The sequence below is a fragment of the Manis pentadactyla genome, chromosome 5, assembly GCF_030020395.1.
Source record: "Manis pentadactyla isolate mManPen7 chromosome 5, mManPen7.hap1, whole genome shotgun sequence".
NCBI classification, from domain to species: Eukaryota; Metazoa; Chordata; class Mammalia; order Pholidota; family Manidae; genus Manis; species Manis pentadactyla.
In genome coordinates, this window is record NC_080023.1 from 138,897,592 (window position 1) to 138,924,966 (window position 27,375).

The following is a 27,375-nucleotide window of genomic DNA, read 5'->3' on the forward strand; positions in this document are numbered from 1 at the left end:
TGAAAATTGGCTTTTGATTGGGGGGATATATTGTTCTATTTATGTATAAAACAGAGACATCTAAGTAGACATACACAGTATATCTGTGGTATCAGAATGTCATGGGCAGGGATGAGAATGAAAAAAGGCTGACACACATCACACCCTCCTGACGGCAGTTTTGTCTGTGCAGAACTTTGTCAAAATCTTGGCCCACTTCTTCAATTGGGATGTTCTTTTTTCTTTCATTTTGTAAGTGTCTATGCATGTTAAGGGTATTTATGTTTTGTCATATATATGGGGAATAACTTAGGTTTGTTTTCTGACTTGAACTTTGTTCACGTTTTTCTGTAGGGAAGTTTGGTGCATTTTGTTGGATCTTTTCCCTTAAGGTTTTGGGGAGCTTGTTGTTTGGTTGTCTGGAGTGCAACACAGTGTACTAGTGTCTGGATCAGGCTTGAGAAGTCTGAAAGGCAAACACTGTGGCTAGCTGTTGGGTTGGAAGCAGACTGCCCTTCCTCGGATAGGAAGAAGTGTGTTTCTCTTGGACCAGGGGGGCCTGTGTTGCACAGAATCAGCCTGAAAGTCACTTAAAATGGATCCCTCCCAAGTAAGCAGGCTTTCTGCTTTCTTTTCCACTGGAAAAGACGGGAGGTCATTTTAGGATGTTGAACTGAGGGGCGATCGTAAGTGACAAACTAGAAAAAAGGGTGGAGTAGTCTGATGCTTGTGTCTTCCCAAATTCATGTGTTGAAAACTGCATGTCTGCAGTGGTGATGTTAGGAGGTGGGCCCTTAGAGAGCTGATTAGGTCATGAAGACATAGCCCTCATAAATAGGATTAGTGCCCTTATAGAAGAGGCCCCAGAGAGCTAGCCCTTCCCTTTTGCCAGGGGAGGATACAATGAGAAGTTTGCAACACAGATGAGGGCCCTCATCTGACCATACTACTGCCCTGATCTTGGAGTTGCAGCATCCAGAATTGTGAGAAAGAGACTTCTGTTATTCATAAGCCACCCAGCCTGTGGTATTTTTATATGGCGGCCTGAACTAAGAGGCATTGCTCACAATGGAGGAACTACAGTCTGATGCACAGAGGTGCATTTTATATTTGAATTGTCTGACTAGTTTTATTGTTCATTTGTTCATTCATTCACCAATTCAGATACTTGTTCAATTTCAACTTTATTATATGGTTATCTCTGGTGGTGCTTCTTGTTTGTACATTTCAATCTCAAAGGCATTTGCAGTTTACCTAAGTGTCATGTGTGAGATAGGAATCTAACTAATTTCCTTATATGATCAGCCCATTATCACTACATTAATTATGATATAATTGATCCTTTTCCAACTGATTTGAAATATTGATTGTCCTTATTAAATACAAATAAGTATGCCAAGTTGTGTCTGTCTGTAAATTTTCAGTTTAGACCCCACCCCAATTCTGTCCATTAATGTCATTGGGATTGTGTTCAATTTACATATTCATTTGAGGAAGTATTCATAGAATTACAATACTGAGTCATTCCCTTCAAGAGTGTGTTATCTGTTGTTTTCAAGTCTTCTTTTGAATCTTTCATGAAAGTTTTATGTTTTTGTTCAGCTAGGTTCTAAACATTTTCAAAATAAGTTTATCCCCCAGGTGTTTGATATTTTTGCTCAGATTTATTAATTACACCACTTTTTCTTATATATCTTCTTACTGATTGTTCTTGACTTCATGAATTTTAAAATTTGCTCTTTATTGAATGTAGGTATTTATTGAATTCCTTATTGAATATTTATTATTTCTAATGAATTTTGATTATTTAAATATTTAAATGGAAGAAAGTGGATTAAAATTCTGACCCTTCTGCTCAGCTCCCTCTGATCTCTGTGAAGACCCCATGAGTAGTCCCTCCAGAAGTTCTCTTTGCTCCTCACAGACCACAGCTTGAACAATCAGATCATCTGCAAATAATGGTTAGTTTTACCTCTTCTTTTATTATATGTGCACTTACTCTGTCACATGGTAGTCATTCAATAAATATTTGTTGACTTAAAGAATGAAAACTGAATCAGTTACATGGTCTAGTACTTCCAAAGGAAATATGGTGGTAAAAACACATCTTTTCCTTTTTCTTGATTTTAAAATGCAAGCTTCACCACAAAGTGCAGTGAAGTCTCTTTGTTTGAAGTAGATATTTTTAATTCTCTGCAGGAGTCTCCCATTTTTATTCTATTAAAAGTTTTATGAGGAATGGATACTTGATCTTATAAATGCTTCAGCAACATCTATCAAGGTAAGCACATGTTTAATTTTTGGATATTCTGATGTTATAAATTATCTTATTACTGAATTTTCTTTATAATCCCTAAATAGAACTATTTGATCATGGGGTCCTGTTATTTGAATGCACAGTTGGTTTGACAATGTCAATTTTTTAAATAACTTTTTTCCTAAAGTAATAATGCCTTATAATTTTTCTTTTATTAAATGTTCTTTGTCAGGTTTGGGGATCAGGGTCATGCTAGCTCAGTGGTTGTTAACTCTGGCTGTTCACCAGAATCACTTCTAGTGACTTATTAAAATACAGATGGCTCCACCCAATGGAAATTACTGTTCTCTAATTCATAAGTTTCTGTTTTACTTTTAAGAATTCAGTGCTTTTGCTTTTCTTTTATTCCTAACTGCATTGGTTGCTTAGTTTATGAGCTTCAGTCTTTCTTCTCTAGCAAAGTAAGAATACGTATTTTCCTCAGAGTGCACAAATAGCTGGATCCTATGGTGATCTCATAATCATTAATTTCTAAATAGGATGCAACTGTAATTTTATGTCCTTTTTGATTCAAGAGTCTTTTAGAAGAGGTTTTTAAAACCTTCAAATGATTTTTTAAAATGGTTTGTGTTGGGCTGGAGAAAGGAAAAACAAGGACATGCAAGCAGAACAGAAAGATGCCATAGGGGGAGAACAGACCAGACCCCAAAGTCCGTGCCGTATATGGAAAGGGGGCAGCTCTTCCTGAATTTCATCCTGATGTGTCAACTAAGACCCGGATGTCAGCCTCCTCCCTCTTGGAAGGAAAAAAGTTTCTAGTTGACTATTATGTCACCTTTAGCCAATCATACCTCTCCACGCCCCCTAGGATAGCTTGCCCACCCCTACCCCTCCTAATCCCTTATAAGCGCCCCACCTCCCTAACCGGGCGTGACTTCTCTGGCCTCTGACAATAAGGCTACAGAACCTCACCCGGGGGTATTTACATAAATTACCTGGCCCTTTGTTGCCTCTCTTTGCCTGCTTATTCCGGCTAGAATTTATCTTACAGTTTGTTTCTAATTTTGTTATTAACTTTTAACCTTCACTGTGATCCAAGGATGTGACCTATGTAGATTCCAATTTTTGAAATTTAATGAGATTTTCTTTATGGTATAATATAGACTAAATTGTGAAAATTTGTTAACTACTTAAAAAGATGAAGTAATATTGGTAATATGTTTTAAGGCTCAGTATTCAATATATAAATATTAAACTCAACAATTACACTGTTAATATCCTCTATGCCTCTATTGATTGTTATTTTTGCCTTCTTCATTTTTCAAGGACTGCGAGGTATTTTATGGTCTCCTATCACCATTTCATTTAATTTGCATCACATGATTTTCAAAGCCTCCTATAATTCATAATCCTGCTAATTTCCAGTTATACAGAGAAATAAGCACTCATGTATGTCTCTGCTTTAACACATAGAGGAGGTGTACCTATCTTTATTTTGGGATCTCTAATTTTTATAAGGTGAATGTCATTATGTTTTATGATTCATAACTTTAAGCTTAACTTCTGCTTTCCTTTTTGTTTGCATTTTGCCACACAGGTTGTTTATTTATTTTTAAGGCTTCAGCTTATTCTTTATGTGAAGCTTAATTCATATGAAAGAAGAGCAAGGAGGTAGCATTTACTGTCCCTTGGGCCTGTTGCTCTACATTGTCCATTGTTAAAAAAATAGATTCAAATAAACATCTTTCACATATGGAAACACTGATAATTCTTTCAGATAAAGAAATCTAAACATCAAGTGTGGAAATATATTGCCTAATGGAGATATTACTGATTATTGTTTGATGTTAATAGTCAGGCATTGTCAACAATTGAACACAATTCTCAATCCCCATGCTGAAAATCTAAAAATCCATGTACTTTTACAATCTGTAAACAGCTATTCTAGCAACTTCCCAGCTAATATTTTGGAGGCAAGCCCCCTTGAAAAGAGGCATACCTTAATACATGTCTCTTAACTTTTGGTAAGCTGTTGAGACTAGAGTTCGCTAATTCACAATGTAGCTTCACACACGCCAAACACAAAAATTTCTAATCTTTCACAGCACATTAACAAAGTTATTAGGAAAAACTAGGCTGTTATTACCAAAGATGTCACGTATGGCACACAGTTTGAAGGAGACAGTCCAGTTCAAGGAACATTCTAACAAAAACAAACATGAGCAGGAGGTTACAAAGTTAAAATGTGTTAGACATTTTCAGTGCTTGATTATGACTTTACATTGCCATTTCACTCTGTCTCATATGGTGAATATAAAAAAATGCACACTGCTCCATCTGCATCAGCCTGTGGAATGTTAAATTGACCCACAACAGAGTCAAAGCTTCCTTTAATTCCATTTCCTATTATTTTTTAGTTGTCCATGAAAATAAACAGTGGCATATCATTTCATGTCTTAAAAAGAGTATTTGCAATTCTATACATATCTGTCTGTAAATGGGTCATTTCCAGCTGTGTTTTGGACTTGGTTTTAACATTTGCAGGTGCAGACTTTCCAACAACCTTACTCTTGGGCTCCTTATTCATTGTTCCTTCCACTGACCCACTCTTCCTTCTGGGCACTGAGGGAATTTTGATGGTGGTTGCAGCAGGGAGGCAGGAACCAGATGCCTGCCTGGGACCTATCTTTCTACTCTCTACCCTTTAAAATAACTTTAATTTAGTTGTATTTGTTTTTGATTACAGCACCTAATTGAGTTTGGGTTTTTGGCCAAATCTCAGTCCTATTTTTCTCAATAGGCAGATATATTCTAGTTACATATTTTTTTCATTAAAATAATATGTGTGATCTTCTATCCTCTCATTATGTTTTCAATACTTCTTTTTGATTTGTTATTTGTTTAATTTTCCTAGTTTGTAATATGCTTTCTGTGTTTTTTTCCCCTTAGAACATGGCAAACTATTGTTAAAAGCTTCTGGGAAGTATTTTCAAGTGATTAAACATTCTTAAACTTCTGGTTCCTCAAGAAGCTATTTGGTTATGGAAAATTGTTATGCCACTGTATTCCCAAGTTTTCATTGTTAATCCATTGGCATTGGTAAATATTTTCTTGTCTATATATAGCATATGTTTTCTGAAATAAAGAAATTGGGCTACTAATTCTTGTGTGCCTAGTTAGGGTTATTATTTATGTTTCAGTAAACTTTCAAATGTGCCCTGTTTACTTACTTTTTTGGCTGCTTATATTCTTGTTTCCAGTACTTCTGTTTGCCTGAAATTAGTGTATGTGGCTTCTATTTTGCTCTCAGTGTTTACTTAAAAACTGCTAAGGTCTTTCTAGAGCTTGAGCTGGGTAACTCACTGAAGCAGGTAAATATTAGAAGTCCTGCAATTCAGAGGGATGAGTAGGTAGAGGAAGAACTTAGGCTGCAGGCAGTCCTAACCAGGATCTGTACCTCTTGCCGGTTTCTCTGGGCTTGTTGAGCCTGCAGAATCAGGGACCCACACTTCAGATCTGGCCTCCACTGGAGGCAAACCACTGCCCATGTCAGGCTGTCTCCGTCCAGCCTCTGGTGGCTGCGAGGGGAGGTGTTCTGTCTCAGTGAGTTGGGGATCTTCACGAGTGTGTTTTCTGTCTCGTTCATTAATAATCCTGATGTTCGGCATCACCACCACCAGAGGAAACATGGCCGAAGGTTGCTCCTGTCACGGGGTGCTCTCCCGGTCTCCACCCCGCCTCCAAATGGGCCATCATGGGCAACCAATTCTTCTAAGTGGAGTAGGGCCTTCCTTCTGCATCCTGCTATTATTTCTAGCCCTTGTGCCTCAAAATGAAGATAAGAAATACGTCTTTTTTAAGAACTCTGGGCAACCACTTGTAGGCTCTGGAGCTTTGGCTAAGGGTTTACTTAATATGTGGATAAAACAGTTACTTTGTTCAAACTGAGTTGTTCTTTGTTGCACAGGTCTGAAAACGTACATGTTTTTATCTGAGAGGCATGCCCCTCATTTTTCATAAATGATAAATCTCATTTTAGCAGATTTACCTCTGATTCCCAGACAGGGCTGAAACCCACCTGGTGACCCCTGCATATGTTATCATGGATGGGAAACTGCTCTAGTAGAAGAAGCCAAGCTAGACTGGGTGTTACAGTGGTTAAAAAGCTTCCTCGGGCACATGTCTTAGTCACTGTGACTCTCCGTTTCCTCCGTGAGAAATGGGAGGAACACCACCTGCACTGCTGCCGGCAGAACAGGATTTTTGTGCGAAGTAAATAGATGATATATAAGAAAACCATGTAAACCATGTGCCAGGAATAGCAAAGCATTCTGGAGGAGCAAGCTTGCATTACTCTTTCTCCCTGAAGGGAAGACAAGCAGAAGTTTCTTTCTCACAGATTTCACGCCTCTGAATAAGAGAAAAGTGTTCCAGCAAAAAGAAACATAAATAGGCAGTCTGTTTTACTTTTTACATCCATCCATTCATCATTCATTTATTCAACACAATCGCCAACTAAGCCAGTTCCTCTTCCATGAGGCTTGTTTGAATAGCAGAGATGGGAAATAGACAAAAGCAGAAATAAGATTGGTGAGGGACATCATTAAAAAAAGTGGGAGAAAGAGCCAACTCCACATGAGAAGTTGTTGTTCAGTGGGTACAGTTCCAGCGATGCAGGATGAATGAGTTCTAGAGATCTCTTGCCCAACGTGGTGTTTATAGTTGATATTGTATTGTGGTCTTAAAATTTTGGTTGAAAGGGTAGATCTCATGTTAACTATTCTCACCACAAAGCAGGGGTGGGGGGGGCATAGAGGAACTTTATGAAGTGATGTATGTGTTTATTGCCTTGACTGTGGCCTTGATTTCATGGGTGTATGTGTATGTCCATACTCATCAAATTGTACACATTATGTAAACACAGTTTTTAAAAATCCTAGTTATGCCTCAATAATGCTGCTAAAAAGAAAAATAGGATCCAGAAAAGAACTATATGGGAGAGAAATAATAATTGCTATTTTAGATAATATGGTCAAGAAAGCTCCAATTTTATTTATTCTGGAGGATTAAAATCTATAATTAATAATCTGCCTGGAAAGAGCATTATGTTAGAAATTTCTCCAAAGACTTTCATAGCCCTTTACCTTTTGCATTTTATAAAAGCATTTTGAAGCATACGGTCTAGATTTGAGAAGTAGCCACAAGAAATCTGAGACCCAAGTGGACAAAATGTCAAAACAGTGACAATACATACCCATTTCATGTCTGGTGCTGGCCACTCCTAAACCATACGTGTTTAAGACATCCTTCACTGTCCTCATTGACTCATCGTACCTGGCTGCCAGGCCAAGGAAATTATAGGAGCCCATGTTGATGACATCTTTGATGATTCTTCCAGTAAACCTGCAGAAGGAAGGGCAGGTGAGCACAAAGTGTCTTCTCATTTAATACCATCCGAGTGCCCCACAAAAGTCTCCTACAAAGAGGTCTTTGGTCTGGCCCAGATCGTATGTTTTATTTTTGCCTTTTGACTTGCAGTGTTGTCACCACGAAATAGTTTGCACTTACAGAAAAATAACCCCAAGTGAAGCTGGGCAGAGCATTGAAAAGAGGTATACTGAGCCATGGGCTATTACTCAGCCCTGATGTCCTTAGACACTTATTTTTTGTGACATCTGTGCTCTGCAAGAACTCTGGACATGAGAAGAGCCATGACCATTACTGTCTCCTTCAGTAAGAAGTAGGAAGGTATAATTTATCAATAAAGCTGAAAAGGGCTCTTTTTGGATGGCTCTGTATATCCTGCACCTTTTAGCACAGGTTTCACTTTAGTTACAAAACAAACAAGCTGCCCTGGGTAACTTAATTGCTGTGACTTGATGTTGGCTGAGTTGATGGAGACCAGCTGCTTCCATGCTTTGGTTTATTCCAAATTTGCAATTTGGTGTCTGTGCTAGGATTTCCCTGAAAAGATTTTATTTCAATCGAGACCCACCCAGTACCTCACCTGAACGTCCAGTTGTAGTCATCCGATACTCTCTCCACTACATCGAACAGAGCCCCTGGGGCGCTGCAGATGGGGCGGTTCCAGTTGTCCCTGATTCTCATGTAGAGGTTCCGTTTGTAAAAATTCTCAAAGTTTTGATACATTGGCACAAAATCCTGTTATAACAGAGGCAGACATTTACCTTTGGTCCCTCTTTTTGTGTGTCATTTGCAACTGATGGCCAGGAGAAGACCAGGAAGAGTCATGCTAATATTCCACCTGCAAATACGTTTTGAGCAATTGTCTGTGTGTAACGGGACAGGTGGGGTCCATGACTAACACTGGGAGGCCTCCATCCCCAGAGAACTTACATTTTAGTGGGTGAGTAAAAACATGGCAAATAAAGGTAGCAAAGATGATAGTACAATACAAATTCCAAAATGAATGGTGCAGACAATGAATCTCTGCAGAATTCCACCTGAAGGGTAAGATTAAGTGTTTATGCCCAAAGCACTTTCATTGGAACAAATTGGTTGAACGATAATTTGGTCTTAACTTTATTAAACATGAATATCCCTACTCATTATATTTTTAGAAATATGGATAAACTTGAACTGTTGGACTTTTTGGTAATACTCCTGGCAGGTGGCTATCTGTCTTATAGCTGAGGGCCTAGAAACCAAGTTGATGAGTTTACAAGGGCACTTGGCTTCTCCCCTAGTTGAAATGTCAGCAATGTTTTGCTGTATAAAAGGTAATCCATGCCTGAGGGATCTACAATCCAGCTGAGGCTCAAAGCATGACATATCTAACTTTGTCTTTAACTCCTAATAATTAGTACAAGGCAGAAAATATAAGACCTTGGTCTAAATCAAGTACTTTGAGTGTTTGTAAGAGTAGAGCTGGAGAGAGTCACATCTTGCTGGAGGGAGTCAGGGTGGCTTCGGGTAGGAGGGACTTTGAAGATAAGCCCCGGAAGCGGGTAGGATGTGGACTCCCACAGACAGCCTTCTCTGGAGTGTCTCTCAGATTTCTCATTAACAAATCAAAGGGAATACTGAGTCCCTCAATTACCACTGAGGGTGTGGGAATTAGATTGGGTAGTTGAAGATTAATGAAAATGAGAGTTTGCAAACCAAGGTAAAGCAAACTAAACAGACAGAGGACTCTTAGTTCCCCCTCAAGGACATAGATAAACTTTTGACTCATGAATCCTTGAGATGTTCTGTAGGATCTTAGACCCTCACCAGATGATCCACCTGCTGACCCCAAGCATGTGTATCCCATACTGGGTGGAGGTGGAGCAAGGAGACTGATGACTAAAATTGCTGAACTAATCCCCTGTCACCTTGCCGCCAACCAATCAAAAGAATGGGTAAGAGCTGATCACATACCTTACAACCCATTTCCATAATTTTGCCTTTAAAATCCCTTGCTTGTAAGTCAATGCAGAGCTTGAGACCCTACACATTAGCCACCCATTTTTGCATGGTGCCATGCAGTAGCCACCCACTTTGTCCCCCTACATTCCTCCATCAGTATTGGGCTTGCTGCACTTTGGGCAAGTGAACCCAGCTTTGTTTGGCTCAGTAATATTGTTACAGGCAGGGATGGTTGGAGAGGGCCCTCAGGGTAAAAGCAACTGTTTACTAGAAATGTAGGGTGCATGAGAGAAGAATAAGTGCGAGTAAAACATAAGGTGAAGCATATAACTCTTTGCTCAGAATCTGCAATGACCCCCACCCCATTTTGCACCCTGACTGCTCTGGCTGCCTGTTACCTTTCTGGTCCCATCCCTTGCTGTTCCCTGTGGTGTGAGTGAGGCTGTAATGTCAACCAGGCACAGAAACTGGGAGCCTGAAGTGTCCAGATGAGGAGCTCACACATTACCCTGGAGGCAGAAGGGAGCCATGGAGTGGTTGGGAGTGAGCATCCTCATCCCCTCTCCCAGCCTCTTTGAGTGTTCTGCTCCCTTTTCTCCTTATGAACTGGAGCTGGTTTGCTGAAGGAACAAGGAGGTGTATGGGGAAAGGCTTTGTGGAAGACCGTGTGCTACTCATTTGGCCCACTTGTCTCCTGAGCAGGTCAGTTCCAGAGGAAAATATGTAGAATCTGAAGGTTTTGATGGCTGGTGGCTGCATCCATGCCAGTCTTTTTTGTCACCTCACCCTTCAGTGACAATGACATCTTTTCTGGGAGGGAATTATGATTATCTACAAGAAAGAATGTGCATAACCACTTACTGGGGACTCTTGCATGTGAATCTGAGGGATGGTTGGGCAACTTGACTGGTTACATTTATGGGTTGAACATTACATACCAAATACATTTGCTCTCAAATCGCTAAATATCCTGATATAGGTTTTATTATGATTCAAAGCTACAAGGTTATGATAATCAGTTAAACCTTTTTATGTTTTAACAAAGAGAAAAAGAGGTTGTGTAGTTCCAGGAAACTCTTTTCCAAACTATTTTCTCTTTGATTTAATAATATTTTTTCAGACTATTTACTGATTGTGGATTACTCTATATCCCCTAATGTTATTTGTGTCCTTCTATTTCAATTTTTTATTTTCTTATTTGAAATGACATCATATAATCTCTTCCTATCAAAAAGAGAGAATAAGCCTGTAAGTAATATTTCTAGATTCTGAATGGAACTATAGTTTTGGAGTTTATGACAAATCTCACTCAAAATAATGTTGACAGTTTAGGAGACAATTTAACAGTTGTTCAGGAAAACCATTGGTTTTGGAAGAAAAGAACCAAAACAAAATTAATTTCAGACATGAAACCACAAAATACACAGGATACCAATCTCAGCAGTCACATCAGAGTGACCTCAGGCTGGCACCTGCCCCAGCTTGCCCAACCTTCTTTCTAAATCATCAGTGATGAGAAAAAATGTGACCCATAATATGGGCAACTAAGGTCAACAGATTGCCAGACCATTGAGGAATGTTCACTTATCTAAGGAACTTGGCAGTGACTTGGGGAAATAATCTGGGTTTTTTTGTCATCAGTTCCTCCTAGAGATGTGCCATCATGGCCCTCTGGGGAAAGGTGGGAAAATACTCCATTCTGCCCAACCTTTCTGGCTTCTGGCCCAGAGATCCATACTTTCTACCTATGAGGAAATGGGTAGCTAGGTCTTTTATTGAGATAAATACTCTGAGGGCAAAATACAGGGATTCTAACCTGTTCTGCATGCTCAGGGAAGACTTTCTTCTAGGGAATAACATTCACACTAAATATAAATTTTTACAAATTACATACTTGAAATTTCTCTGCCAGAGGGATGGGCCAGTGTTTTAATCACACAGAGTCATTTCTTTGCATATTGTGTGAGCACTAACCTAGATGTGAAATACAAGCTTGGCAGTTTACATATTCCTGAGAGGAACAATTGAGCTTGGAAAACTACTTTGAAGTCAAGATCTGGTCTGGGGGAGAACTGTTCTTGCTTATGGGGTGTCCTCCCCCTCTTCCTCTGTATCAGTGAGCCTTCCTAACTCTGCATGGGTGTATATTCACCCCACCCTATTCCTTTGAGCACCAGTAAAGTTTCCTCAGGAGCAGTCAACACCTTCCAAATGTCAGTGTCCTCTAGTCTTAGGCAAGCCTCTCATGGCACCTGAGCTAGACCAGAGAATGAAACTGGAGTAGATATTGCAAAATAAGAGACTCATTGGAACAGGATATATCTTCATACATCTGTAGATTTAACTCTCAGTTGATCTACTCACTATCTTTCTTTTTCTTCCTGATACAAATGGCTAGATGTGAGAGTGAATCCCAGGTATGAGGACACAATCATTTTGGGTGGTAGGGTAGAGGAGGGTTGAGCAAAACCTGCAAATGCAGCCACAAAAATGGCTTTGTTTCCTTTGCAATATGACAATCTTTCTTTATCCACCTTCAAGTTTGTACGGTACTTTATAATTGTCCAAATGTTATAGATTTTTAATCCAACATTTATAGACAAATCAAGGGAAAGTAAAAAAATATGAGTGGACAAACTGAAATGTACCCAGTTCTAAAACAAAGGCTATGTTCAATAAACCATACTGTAGGACTAGGTGTTTACAAAGAAGTGAAGAAGTCATATCCATGGCCCATTATAAAAAAATACTGCCAAATTTGGAAGCCTGTCCCTTCTTATTTGATTTAACTATATGCCCTTTCAGTGGCTAATAGAATTGTAGATATCATGGATTTGTAGAGAGAGAAAGATTCACTACCAAACACCAGCTGTTCATTTGTGCCTATACTGATGCTTGTGTTCTCAATTAATATTTCATTTTATGTCATTATTTCCTTTTGGGAAACAGGTATTTCTCTTTCCAGGGTTGTTCTCAGAACAATAGTGTTTTTATTTATTTATTTATTTCGTTGGAAAGGGTAACTGTATTATAAACAGTTTTTGAAGCATGAGAAACACCAAGTAAAGATGGCTAAATTTAATTTTCCTTATTTAGAAAATAGAGGAGGTTGAATAAAGATGGCAGACTCCCTCCTCTAAAAGTGGTGGGAAATGACAAAAAAATAGATATTAAGAAAACAAAATATACTCATAAATGCCTCACTAGATAAAAGAGTATCATCAATGAATCAGAAATATTGAAGGATCAGATCACAAAAGATGGAACATAATAAGATCTGATCAACAGAGAAATTAGACCATCAGTAACCATAGTTCTGAAATTACAGAGAAGACAGGTGTGGACATAAGCTAAATGTAGGGCAGCTTCAAGCTGAGAGTCAATAACTATAAGAAATTGATGCTAGGGATGATTTACTGGGAAGCTAGATCTTTTTGCCCTCCTTTTATTAGGTAAAAAAGTAAGAAGCAGTTATATCATTAACAGGACAAAGCACTGTTGTGGGCACCAAGAACTGAGCAGAAGAGCAATGCCCCAGTGCAGAGAAGTGGGGAGCCCACAGTAAGAACACAAGCTACTGGTCCTGGCAACCCATTATTCCAGCTCTGTAATCACTCAGGTGATTACTGATAGGTGAATACATAGGAAAATAAGGATTCTTAAGTAAAAAATAAGCATAAAAGAGTGTCACTACTATTTAAGGAAAACTAACCCACAAAAAGGTGCCAAATTCAACAAGAGGAAGAACTAACATCAGTGAAAAGATGTAATAGAGCAAACAGAAAAAGAATTTTTAAAATATGTAAGGAACATCTTTAGAGAGACACAACAGAACTATGTATACTTTAAAAATACAAAGAGTTCAAGAGTATGATGGACACAGCTAAACAGCTAGTTACTAAGGTTGACTAATTTTTCCAGACATAATGAGAAGGGATGAGAAAAGAAAATATGAAGGAAAAGTCAAGAGATACAGAGGACAGTTTCAGAAGATCCAGTGTTTCTCTAACAGGAGTTGCAAGATTGAATGGAAGAGAACGAGGAAGATAAGATGAAGAGGAGGGAAAGAAGATAAAGATGGAGAAGGAAGAGGAGGAGGAGGAGAAGGGGGAATTCCAGGGAAGAAAAAGGTTTGAATTCTAAGATGTCCATCATCTATCAGGTACTGAATAGAGAATATAAAAACCCATACCAAGATACATCCTGGTTAACCTTCTCATCTCTAAGAACAAAGAGAAAAATCTCACACATGTTCAGAGAAGGAGAAAGGCGGTTTACATAGCAGGGAATAAGAATTAGGTTGCTTCAGATGTTTCTTAGGTGACAGTAGAGGAAAATATTATGAGGAAAGTTATTGTGAACTTAAAATCCTGTTCTCAGCCAATGAGAAAGCCAAATAAAACATTCCAATATATGAAGGAGTCATGAGTTTAACTCCCACAGTCCTTGTAGTCACTGAGCATGAGCCTCAGCAAAACAAATGATGCAATAACTAAGGAGGAAGACAAGACATACCCAGAAATACAGGGAGTGAAGAAACTGATGGAAAACAGGTTAGCCCAAGTATTATAGACGTAGGATAAGCAACAGAAGCTAAAAAATAAATCAACAACACCCTGGAAAAAGAGTATGTGAGAGAAAGAATGAAATTATTAAATTCTTCAGTGAGGGGGACTACTCACTGAATAATGGTGTATAAATTCTAAGTATATGTGTTAAATATTCAATAAGAAAGCATTTAAAAAACGGTAGGGGAAATAACATCTACAGCTTCCTAACAGTGACAAGGAAATAAAAATTCAGAACAAAGAAAACTCTATCAAATGTACTAAAGGTATGAAAGGAGAAATATTTAAAATAAAAAAATAAACAAACACCAGAAAATGTGAATGTAATATATAAAGATGGCAGGAAGAGGCAGAGTCAACATGGCGGCGTGTGTAGGACAGTGGGAATCTATTCCGAAAAACATATATATTTTTGAAAATACAACAAATACAACTAAGCCTAAAAGAGAGACCAGAAGACACAGGACAAAAGCCTGACTACATCCACACTTGCGAGAGCCCAGCACCTGGTGAAAGGGGTAAAATACAAGCCCCGGCATGGCGGGACCCGAGCACACCTCCCCCCAGCTCCTGGTGGGAGGGAGAGGGAGCCCAGGACTGCTAAACACCCAGCACCAGCCACCCGCACCAGAGTGCAGACACAGTGCATGTGTGAAGGGCTGGAAACTAGGGAAATAGGGCAGCAAGACCTCTGAGCGGGTGCTGAAGCTGATGTCCCTGTGACAAAGAAAAGCGAGTGCTATTTGAAAGTCTTAAAGGGACAGGGATTTAACAGCTAGATGGAAACAACACAGTTCACAGCCCAGTGGCTGGAAATTGCAGGGAAAACCGGGCGCACTAACCAACTGGGCAACAGCTCTGAGACCCGTCATGGAGGTAAACAGCCAAACAGCCCCCCCCGTCCATTACCCCTCTGGGCGCTGTGAAAACAGAGAAACAGCCTAAGGCAAAACACGCCCACAGAAAGGCAGAAAGGAAAATTCCTACACTTCGGCCGGGCAAGACACAAAGACCCAGTCTACATGCAATTACCCAACACAAGCCACTAGGGGTCGCAGTTGTCCCAGTAAAGAAAGGCCAGTAGCAAACGAAAAGTTTGGCCCTCCCAGCTGACAGTCAATAGCACCTGTCAACATGAAAAGGCAAAAAAATATGATCCAGACAAGACTAACCCAGACAGCTTCGGCATCTGCTACATCTTCCCCTGAGAAGGAACCTGGGGAGATAGATTTAACCAGTCTTCCTGAAAAAGAATTCAAAACAAAGGTCATAACCATGCTGATGGACTTGCAGAGAAATATGCAAGAACTAAGGAAGGAGAATACAGAAATAAAACAAGCTCTGGAAGGACTTCAAAACAGAATGGACAAGATAAAAGAGACCATAATGGTCTAGAAAACAGAAAACAGGAACGCAGAGAAGCTGATGCAGAGAGAGATAAAAGGATCTCCAGGAATGAAAGAATTCTAAGAGAGCTGAGTGACCAATCGAAATGGAACAATATCTGCATTATAGGGGTACCAGAAGAAGAAGAGAGAGAAAAGGGGATAGAAAGTGTCTTTGAAGAAATAATTGCCAAAAACTTCACCAAACTAGGGGAAGAAATGACCTCTCAGACCACAGAGGTACACAGAACTCCCATGACAAAGGATCCAAGGAGGGAAACACCAAGACACATAATAATTAAAATGCCAATGATCAAAGAAAAGGGCAAAGTATTAAAGGCAGCCAGAGAGAAAAAAAAGGTTACCTACAAAGCAAAACCTATCAGGCTATCATCAGACTTCTCAACAGAAACCCTACAGGCCAGAAGAGAATGGCATGATATACTTAATGCAATGAAACAGAAGGGCCTCGAACCAAGACTACTGTATCCAGCACGAATATCATTTAAATATGAAGGAGGGATTAAACAATTCCCAGACAAGCAAAAGTTGAGGGAATTTGCCTCCCACAAACCACCTCTACAGGGCATCCTACAGGGACTGCTCAAGATGGGAGCACTCCTAAAAAGAGCACAGAACAAAACACCCAACATATGAAGAAGGGAGGAGGAGGAATAAGAAGGGAGAGAAATAAAGAATCATCAGACCGTGTTTATAATAGCTCAACAAGCGAGTTAAGTTAGACAGAAAGATAGTAAAGAAGCTAACCCTGAACCTTTGGTAACCACAAACTTAAAGCCGGCAATGGCAATGAGTTCATACCTTTCAATAATCACCCTAAATGTAAATGGACTGAATGCACCAATCAAAAGACACAGAGTAATAGAATGGATAAAAAAGCAAGATCCATCCATATGCTGCTTTCAAGAGACTCACCTCAAACCCAAAGACATGCACAGACTTAAAGTCTAGGGATGGAAAAAGATATTTCAGCAAACAACAGAGAGAAGAAAGCAGGTGTTGCAATTCTGGTATCAGACAAAACAGACTTCAAAATAAAGAAAGTAACAAAAGACAAAGAACGACATTACATAATGATAAAGGGCTCAGTCCTACAAGAGGATATAACCATTATAAGTATATATGCACCCAATACAGGAGCACCAACATACCTGAAACAAATATTAACAGAACTAAAGGAGGAAATAGAAAGCAGTGCATTCATTCTAGGAGACTTCAACACACCACTCACTCCAAAGGACAGATCCACCAGACAGAAAATAAGTAAGGACACACAGGCACTGAACAACACACTAGAACAGATGGACCTAATAGACATCTACAGAACTCTACATCCAAAAGCAACAGGATACACATTCTTCTAAAGTGCACATGGAACATTCTCCAGAATAGACCACATACTAGGCCACAAAAGGAGCCTCAGTAAATTCCAAAAGATTGAAATCCTAACAAGAAACTTTTCAGACCACAAAGGCATAAAACTAGAAGTAAACTGTACAAAGAAAGCAAAAAGGCTCACAAACTCATGGAGGCTTAACAACACGCTCCTAAATAATCAATGGATCAATGACCAAATCAAAATGGAGATCCAGCAATATAAGGAAACAAACGACAACAACAACACTAAGCCCCAACTTCTGTAGGACACAGCAAAAGCAGTCTTAAGAGGAAAGTATATAACAATCCACGCATATTTAAAAAAGGAAGAACAATCCCAAATGAATGGTCTAATGTCACAATTATCGAAATTGGAAAAAGAAGAACAAATGAGGCCTAAGGTCAGCAGAAGGAGGGACATAATAAAGATCAGAGAAGAAATAAATAAAATTGAGAAGAATAAAACAATAGCAAAAATCAATGAAACCAACAGCTGGATCTTCGAGAAAATGAACAAAACAGATAGTCCTCTAGCCAGACTTATTAAGAGTATCAACAGTATCAGAAACGAGAAAGGAAAAATCACGACGGAACCCACAGAAATATAAAGAATTATTAGAGAATACTATGAAAACCTATATGCTAACAAGCTGGGAAACCTAGGAGAAATGGACAACTTCCTAGAAAAATACAACCTTCCAAGACTGACCCAGAAAGAAACAGAAAATCTAAGCAGACCAATTACCAGCAACGAAATTGAAGTGGTAATCAAAAAACTACCAAAGAACAAAACCCCAGGCCAGATGGATTTACCTCGGAATTTCATCAGACATACACGGAAGACATAATACCCATTCTCCTTAAAGTTTTCCAAAAAATGGAAGAGGAGGGAATACTCACAAACTCATTCTATGAAGCTAACATCACCCTAATACCAAAACCAGGCAAAGACCCCACCCAAAAAGAAAATTACAGACCAATATCCCTGATGAACGTAGATGCAAAAATACTCAACAAAATATTAGCAAACCGAATTCAAAAATGCATCAAAAGGATCATAAACCATGACCAAGTGGGATTCATCCCCGGGATGCAAGGATGGCACAACATTCGAAAGTCCATCAACATCATCCACCACATCAACAAATGAAAGACAAAAACCACATGATCATCTCCATAGATGCTGAAAAAGCATCTGACAAAGTTCAACATCCATTCATGATAAAAACTCTCAGCAAAATGGGAATAGAGGGCAAGTACCTCAACATAATAAAGGCCATCTATGAAAAACCCACAGCCAACATTATATTGAACAGCAAGAAGCTGAAAGCTTTTCCTCTGAGATCGGGAACTAGACAGGGATGCCCACTCTCCCCACTGTTATTTAACATAGTACTGGAGGTCCTAGCCACGGCAATCAGACAAAACAAAAAAATACAAGAATCCAGATTGGTAAAGAAGAAGTTAAACTGTCACTATTTGCAGATGACATGATACTGTACATGAAAAACCCTAAAGACTCCACCCCAAAACTACTAGAACTGATATCGGAATACAGCAAAGTTGCAGGATACAAAATCAACACACAGAAATCTGTGGCTTTCCTATACACTAACAATGAACCAACAGAAAGAGAAATCAGGAAGACAACTCCATTCACAATTGCATCAAAAAAATAAAATACCTAGGTATAAACCTAACCAAAGAAGCGAAAGACTTATACTCTGAAAACTACAAGTCACTCGTAAGAGAAATTAAAGGGGACACTAACAGATGGAAATGCATCCCATGCTCATGGCTAGGAAGAATTAGTATCGTCAAAATGGCCATCCTGCCCAAAGCAATATACAGATTTGATGCAATCCCTATGAAACTACCAGCAACATTCTTCAATGAACTAGAACAAATAATTCAAAAATTCATATGGAACCAACAAAGACCCCGAATAGCCAAAGCAATCCTGAGAAAGAAGAATAAAGTAGGGGGGATCTCACTCCCCAACTTCAAGCTCTATTATAAGGCCATATTAATCAAGACAATTTGGTACTGGCACAAGAACAGAGCCACAGACCAATGGAACAGACTAGAGAATCCAGACATTAACCCAGACATATATGGTCAATTAATATTTGATAAAGGAGCCATGGACATACAATGGCGAAATGACAGTCTCTTCAGCAGATGGTGCTGGCCACACTGGACAGCTGCATGTAGGAGAATGAAACTGGACCATTGTCTAACCCCATATACAAAAGTAAACTCAAAATGAATCAAAGACCTGAATGTAAGTCATGAAACCATTAAACTCTTGGAAAAAAACATAGGGAAAAACCTCTTAGACATAAACATGAGTGACCTCTTCTTGAACATTTCTTCCCGGGCAAGGAAAACAACAGCAAAAATGAGTAAGTGGGACTATATTAAGCTGAAACGCTTCTGTAAAGCAAAAGACACCATCAATAGAACAAAAAGGAACCCTACTGTATGGGAGAATATATTTGAAAATGACAGATCCCATAAAGGCTTGATGTCCAGAATATATAAAGAGCTCACACACCTCAACAAACAAAAAACAAATAACCAAATAAAAAATGGGCAGAGGAACTGAACAGATGGTTCTCCAAAAAAGAAATACAGATGGCCAACAGACACATGAAAAGATGCTCCACATCGCTAATTATCAGAGAAATGCAAGTTAAAACTACAATGAGGTATCACCTCACACCAGTAAGGATGGCTGCCATCCAAAAGACAAACAACAACAAATGTTGGCAAGGCTGTGGAGAAAGGGGAACCCTCCTACAGTGCTGGTGGGAATGTACATTAGTTCAACCATTGTGGAAAGCAGTATGGAGGTACATCAAAATGCTCAAAACAGACATCCCATTTGACCCAGGAATTGCACTGTTAGGAATTTACCCTAAGAATGCAGCAATCAAGTATGAGAAAGACCAATGCACCCCTATGTTTATCACAGCACTATTTACAGTAGCCAAGAATTGGAAGCAACCTAAATGTCCATCGATAGATGAATGGATAAAGAAGATGTGGTACATGTACACAATGGAATACTACTCAGCCATAAGAAAAGGGCAAATCCTACCATTTGCAGCAACATGGATGGAGCTGGAGGGTATTATGCTCAGTGAAACAAGCGAAGCAGAGAAAGAGAAATATCAAATGATTTCACTCATCTGTGTAGTATAAGAAGAAAGGAAAAACGGAAGGAACAAAATAGCAGCAGAATCACAGAACTCAAGAATGTACTAACAGGTACCAAAGGGAAAGGGACTGGGGAGGATGGGTGGGTAGGGAGGGATAACTGGGGGGATTAACAGGGGGTATTAAGATTAGCATGCATGGGGGGGTGTGAGAAAGGGGAGGGCTGTAGAACACAGAGAATACACGTAGTGATTCTACAACTTTTTGCTATGCTGATGGACAGTGACTGTAAAGGGGTTTATAGGGGGGACCTGGTATAGGGGAGAGCCTAGTAAACAAAATATTCATCATGTAAGTGTAGATTAATGATTAAAAAAAAAAAAGCAGTTCCTGTGTGGTGACCTCCAATGAGTTCTACACAATAGTATAAATGGCATGTAAAAGTGTAGGCAAAGGGTCTGTTTGTGTTTATACAGAGGATCAAAGCCTAGTTGGGCTACCCCGAAAATGAACTAAGATACGATATGAAAAAGAACTTTCAACATCTGCACTCTCTGGAAGACTTATACCAGAAGATGACCATCAAAAAATCCCAACAAAGATCCACGCTCTGCTACAGGTGTAGATGCACTCATCCCACCAGTTCCTGGACTTGCCATGGGAATGAAGAAGGAGATATCTAAGCTGCCCTGTGCATACAGTAAAACAACAAATTTGACTGGATCTATACTGTTGGAACTCAACCAAGAATTAGGAGAAGTGCAAATTGTAGCACTCTAAAATCTTACAACTACAGACTATTTACTGTTAAAGAACATGTGGGATGTGAACAGTCCCCAGGAATGGGTTGTTTTAATTTGTCTGATTTCTCTCAGACTGTTCAAGTTCAGTTGGACAATATCCACCATATCATAGATAAGTTTTCACAAATGCCTAAGGTGCCTAACTGTTTTTCTTGGTTTCACTGGAGATGGCTGGTAATTACAGGTATGCTTTGGTTACGTAACTGTACTTCTATTATGTTAATGTGTGTGCGAAATTTAATTAGTAGTTTAAAACCTATACATGCTTTAATTACTCTACAAGAAGATATGTCAAAGAAATAATCAATCTTCCCATGTTTTTTCCTTCTGCTACTTTTATAGCTTTTCTTCTTCCTTCCTAATTACAACCCTTAAATAGAATTCGTGCCTCATATCGAATTTACCGAGTATCATAATTCCTCCAAGTCCTAAACATACCTTAAGACAAATGCTGGGCATAGAAGCCACAGTGCAGAAATCTGCAAAGAATTAAAAAGCTAACTTTTTCAAACAATATGGCTTCTCTCTCACTTACCAACTTTACATCTCCCTGTATGTCCCTGGAAGATGACTGGTTAGCCAGAAACGGGTAAGATTCCTCAAGGGAGGAACAACCTAAGACAGTCACAATCACAGGCGGCCATCAGGTGAGAAATTGGGGATCAACAGAGGTGAGGCTTAGAACCTCACCCCCCCTGTTCTGAGAGAAATCTTCTGCATACGTGGATGTTTTATTGCCCTGGTCTAGCTTGGATTAACACATAGTCTACAGGCACACACCTGATCATCTACATTTGCTCTCTTACAACACTAAACTATGTTTTCTACCTTTATCTTGTATCTACCTACCACTTCAGCGTTTTATTAAAAATAATAATAATAAAGAGAGAAATGTGGTATCCACATATAAATCAAGTATAAAAACCAAATGAGTATTCATATTTGAACTGACTGTTTATAGTTCATAATGCATGAGCAAAACCGAAAGCTTCTGTGATGACTGCCCCTGTAATGTTCACCATGTAACTTATTCACTATGTATGAATTTGTTCTCCATCTAAGAACTTGTTCGTTATGCTTCAGAAGATTGGAGACTGACGAAAATTAGGCTTGGGGTGGATTAATGATTGTGCATTGAGCATTGACTCCCCTATACAGAATTTTATTGTTGTTAACAACCATTTGATCAATAAATATGAGAGATGCCCTCACAACAACAACAACAACAACAAAGTACACACTTCCAATTGTAAAATAAATAAGTAACCGGGATGTAATGTATAGCATAAGGAATATAGTCAATATATGGTAACAACTTGGTATGGTGATAGCTGGTACCTAGAATTATCATGTATATAAATGTTGAATCACTGTGTTGTACACCTGAAACTAATGTAATACTGTGTGTCAACTACCCTTCAATAAAAAATAATTATCTTAAAAAAAAAGAAAGATGGCAGGAATAAGTTTAAACATTGGAGTAATGAAAATATAGTTTTAACATACAGAATTGCCAGTGACAGTTTTTGACCTATGAAAACAGCAGTTTCATATGGTTCAAGCAAGTAATTGTTTGTAGATCATATTATCTTATTAAAATACAGAAGCTCTCACATTTGTTTTAAAAATAAATCTCTAAGCTGCTTATAAAAGACATTTCTAAAAATAATGAAGGGTGAAAATAAAGAGTGGTTACTGAAGAAAAAGAAAAAGCGGGTGGATAAATATTTACATCAGGTGAAATATAAGGTGAAAGTATGATAAAAAGAAAATATCAACCAAGAACTATAAGAGCCATGGACTTTTCTACATTGAAAAGTTACATTGAAATACATAAAGACAAACCCCAAAACTAACAACCCACAATCATAATGGAGAGAATAAACACTCATTTTTCAGAAGTTACAAGTTTGAGTGGACAAAAAATAAATAAATCTAGAGGGTTCAAATAACGTAATTAACAAATTTGTTGTAATATACCTAAAAAAATATTTAGTTTTTCATGGTACATGGAAAATTCCAATACAAGAAATTGCAGTACAATTATCTGAGAAGCTGTGGCAACCAAAGAGAGAATTCAATAAGGTGGTAGCATTTCAAATTAAAATATGAAAATATCAATAGCTTTTCTATATGCTATTGATTACAATTAGAACATGCAATAGGGGAAAAGGTAGTATCTAAGCAGCATAGCCATCATACCCAAAAAATAATCATAAGAGGAAATGGTAAGACATTAGACTAAAGAAAATTATAAAATTTAGTAAAGGACTTAATGAATACCTAAATAATGGAGAGACAGATGATGTTTCTGAATGAGAAGAGTAAATATTATTAAGATGTCAAATTTTCCACAGTTAATGTGTGCCTGTAGATTTAATGTATTACCAGTTAGAATGGCAACAGTTTCTTTTTTTAAAATTCAATGCCTGACAAATGAATCCTAAAGTATACACACAGAGAAAATTTTAAGATTTACCTAAAACTTACAGATTTGCCTAAATAATAAATAGATCAATATTTCAAATCAGTGGGTAAAAAAAAGGTGAACTTTCCAATTAATGATATCAAGGAAATTAAAAAGTCTCTTTAAAAAATTTCCTCTTAAAAGTGAAGGGACAGAAAAAGATATTTCATGCAACTAATAGAGAGAAAAAAGCAGGAGTTGCAGTACTTGTAACAGACAAAATAGTCTTCAAAACAAAGAAAGTCACAAGAGACAAAGAAGGAAATTACATAATGATAAAGGGGTCAATCCAACAAGAGGATATAACCATTATAAATATCTATGCTCCCAACACAGGAGCACCTACATATGTGAAACAAATACTAACTGAATTAAAAGGGGAAATATAATGCAATGCATTCATTCTAGGAGACTTCAACACACCACTCACTCTGAAGGACAGATCAACCAGACAGAAAAGAAGTAAGGACACACAGACACTGAACAACACATTAGAACAGATGGACCTAACAGACACCTACAGAACTCTACACCCAAAAGCAGCAGAATACACATTCTTCTCAAGTGCACATGGAACATTTTCAAGAATATATCATATATGAGGCCACAAAAAGAGCCTCAGTAAATTCAAGAAGATTGAAATTGTACCAACCAGTTTCTCAGACCACAAAGGTATGAAACTAGAAATAAATTACGCAAAGGAAATGAAAAATCCCACAAACACATGGAGGCTTCACAACATGCTCCTAAATAACCAATGGATCAATGACCAAATAAAACAGAGATCAAACGATATATGGAGACAAATGACAACAATAATTCAACATTGCAAAATCCGTGGGATGCAGCCAAGGCTGTGCTAAGAGGAAAGTATATTGCAACAGAGGCCTACCTTAGGAAAGAAGAACAATCCTAGATAAGCAGTCTAAACTCACAATTAATGAAACTAGAAAAAGAAGAACAAATGAGGCCCAAAGTCAGTAGAGGGAGGGACATAATAAAGATTAGAGCATAAATAAATAAAATCGAGAATAATAAAACAATAGAAAGAATCAATGAAAGCAAGAGCAGGTTCTTCGAGAAAATATACAAAATAGATAAACCCCTAGCCATACTTATCAAGAAAAAAGGAGAATCTACACACATAAACAGAATCAGAAATGAGAAAGGAAAAATCACTACGGACACCACGGAAATACAAATAATTATTAGAGAATACTATGAAAAATTATATGCTAACAATCTGAATAACCTAGAAGAAATGGACTACTTTCTAGAAAAATACAACCTTCCAAGGCTGACCGAGGAAGAAACAAAAAATCTGAACAGACCAATTACCAGCAATGAAATTGAACTGGTAATCAAAAAAACTACATAAGAACAAAACACCTGGTCCAGATGGCTTCACTTCTGAATTTTATTAAATATTTAGTGAAGACCTAATACCCATTCTCCTTAAAGTTTTCCATAGAGTAGAAGAAAAGGGAATACTTACAAACTCACTCTATGAGGCCAGCATCACTCTAATACCAAAACCAGGCAATGACACAACAAAAAAAGAAAATTACAGACCAGTATCCCTGATGAACACAGATGCAAAAATACTCAACAAAATATTAGCAAACTGAATTAAAAAATACATCAATAAGATCATTAGATCAAGTGGGATTCATCCCAGGGATGCAAGGAGGGTACAACATTTGAAAATCCATCAACATCATCCACCAAATCAACAAAAAGCAGGACAAAAAAACCACGTGATCATCTCCATAGATACTGAAAAGGCATTTGAGAAAATTCGACATCCATTCATGATAAAACTCTCAACAAAATGGGTATAGAGGGCAAGTACTTCAACATAATAAAGGCCATATATGACAAACCCACAGTCAACATCGTACTTAACAGCGAGAAGCTGAAAACTTTTCCTTTAAGATTAGGAACAAGACAAGGATTCCCACTTTCCCCACTTCTATTCAACATAGTACTGGAGGTCCTAGCCATGGCAAGCAGACAACACAAAGAAATAAAAGGCATCCAGAAAGGAAAGGAAGAAGGCAAACTGTCCCTGTTTGCAGATGACATGATATTGTACATAAAAAACCCTAAAGAATCCACTCCAAAACTACTAGATCTAATATCTGAATTCAGCAAAGTTGCAGGAAACAAAATTAATACACAGAAATATGTGGCATTCCTATACACTAACAATGAACTAGCAGAGAGAGAAATCAGGAAAACAATTCCATTCACAGGTGCATCAAAAAGAATAAAATACGTAGGAATAAACCTAATCAAGGAAGTGAAAGAACCTATACCCTGAAAACTACATGACACTCTTAAGAAAAATTAAAGAAGATACCAATAAATAGAAACTCATCCCATGCTCATGGATAGGAATAATTAATATTATCAAAATGGCCATCCTGCCTAAAGCAATCTATAGATTCAATGCAATTCCTATCAAAATACCAACAGCATTCTTCAATGAACTGGAACAAATAGTTCTAAAATTCATATGTAACCACCAAAGACCCTGAATAGCCAAAGCAATTCTGAGAAGGAAGAATAAAGCTGGGGGCATTATGCTCCTCAACTTCAAGCTCTGCTACAAAGCCACAGTAATCCAGACAATTTGGTACTGGCACAAGAACAGACCAATAGACCAGTGGAACAGACTAGAGAGCCCTGATATAAACCCAAGCATATATGGTCAATTAATATACAATAAAGGAGCCATGGATATACAATGGGAAAACGACAACCTCTTCAACAGCTGGTGTTGGCAAAACTGGACAGCTACATGCAAGAGAATGAAACTGGATTATTGTTTAACCCCATACACAAAAGTAAACTCAAAATGGATTAAACACTTGAATGTAAGTCATGAAACCATAAAACTCTTAGAAGACAACATAGGCAAACATCTCCTCAATATAAGCATGAGCAACTTCTTCCTGAGCCCATCTCCTCGAGAAAGGGAAACAAAAGCAAAAATGAACACATGGGATTACATCAAACTAAAAAGTTTTTTGTATGGCAAAGGACATCATCAACAAAACAAAAAGGCATCCTATAGTATGGGAGAATATATTTGTAAATGACATATCTGACAAGGGGTTAACATCCAAAATATGTAAAGAACTTACACACCTCAACACCCAAAAGGCAAATAACCCAATTAACAAATGGGCAGAAGATATGAAGAGACAGTTCTCCAAAGAAGAAATTCAGATGGCCAACAGACACATGAAAAGATGCTCCACATAACTAATCATCAGGGAAATGCAAATTAAAACAACAATGAGATATCACCTCACACCAGTAAGGATGGCCAGCATCAAAAAGACTAAGAGCAACAAATCCTGGTGAGGATGTGGAGAAAGAGGAACCCTCCTACACTGCTGGTGGGAATGTAAATTAGTTCAACCATTGTGGAAAGCAATATGGAGTTTCCTCAAAAAACCAAAAATAAAAATACCATTTGACCCAGGAATCCCAGTCCTTAGAATTTACCCAAAGAATACAACTTCTCAGATTCAAAAAGACATATGCACCCCTATGTTTATTGCAGCACTTTTTGCAATAGCCAAGATATGGAAGCAACCTAAGTGTCCATCTGTAGATGAATGGATAAAGAAGAGGTGGTACATATACACAATGGAATAAGAAAGAAACAAATCCTACCATTTGTAACAACATGGATGGAGCTGGAGGACATTATGCTCAGTGAAATAAGCCAGGTGGAGAAAAACAAATGCCAAATGATTTCCCTCATTTGTGGAGTATAACAATGAAGCAAAACTGAAGGAACAAAATAGCAGCAGACTCAGAGACTCCAAGAATGAACTAGTGGTTACCAAAGGGGAGGGTTGTGGGAGGGCAGGTGGGGAGGGAGGGAGAAGGGAAATGAGGGGTATTATGTTTAGTACACATGGTGTGGGGGATCACGGGGAGGACAATGTAGCACAGAGAAGGCACATAGTGG

The 27,375-nt window shown here is 38.3% G+C and overlaps 1 protein-coding gene across 4 annotated transcripts in view; it reads right to left on the reverse strand.

The window, feature by feature from the left end:
• The window catches only part of SPTLC3 (serine palmitoyltransferase long chain base subunit 3), a 169,743-nt gene that overhangs the window by 83,099 nt on the left and 59,269 nt on the right, over window positions 1-27,375 (reverse strand). For all 4 annotated transcript variants that reach the window (XM_057502720.1, XM_036892253.2, XM_057502722.1 and 1 more), the window contains 2 exons: window positions 8,244-8,398; window positions 7,491-7,639 (listed from right to left, as the gene is read on the reverse strand). In XM_057502720.1, the coding sequence (XP_057358703.1) occupies window positions 7,491-7,639; window positions 8,244-8,398 (304 nt within the window). The remainder of the gene's footprint in view (window positions 1-7,490; window positions 7,640-8,243; window positions 8,399-27,375) is intronic.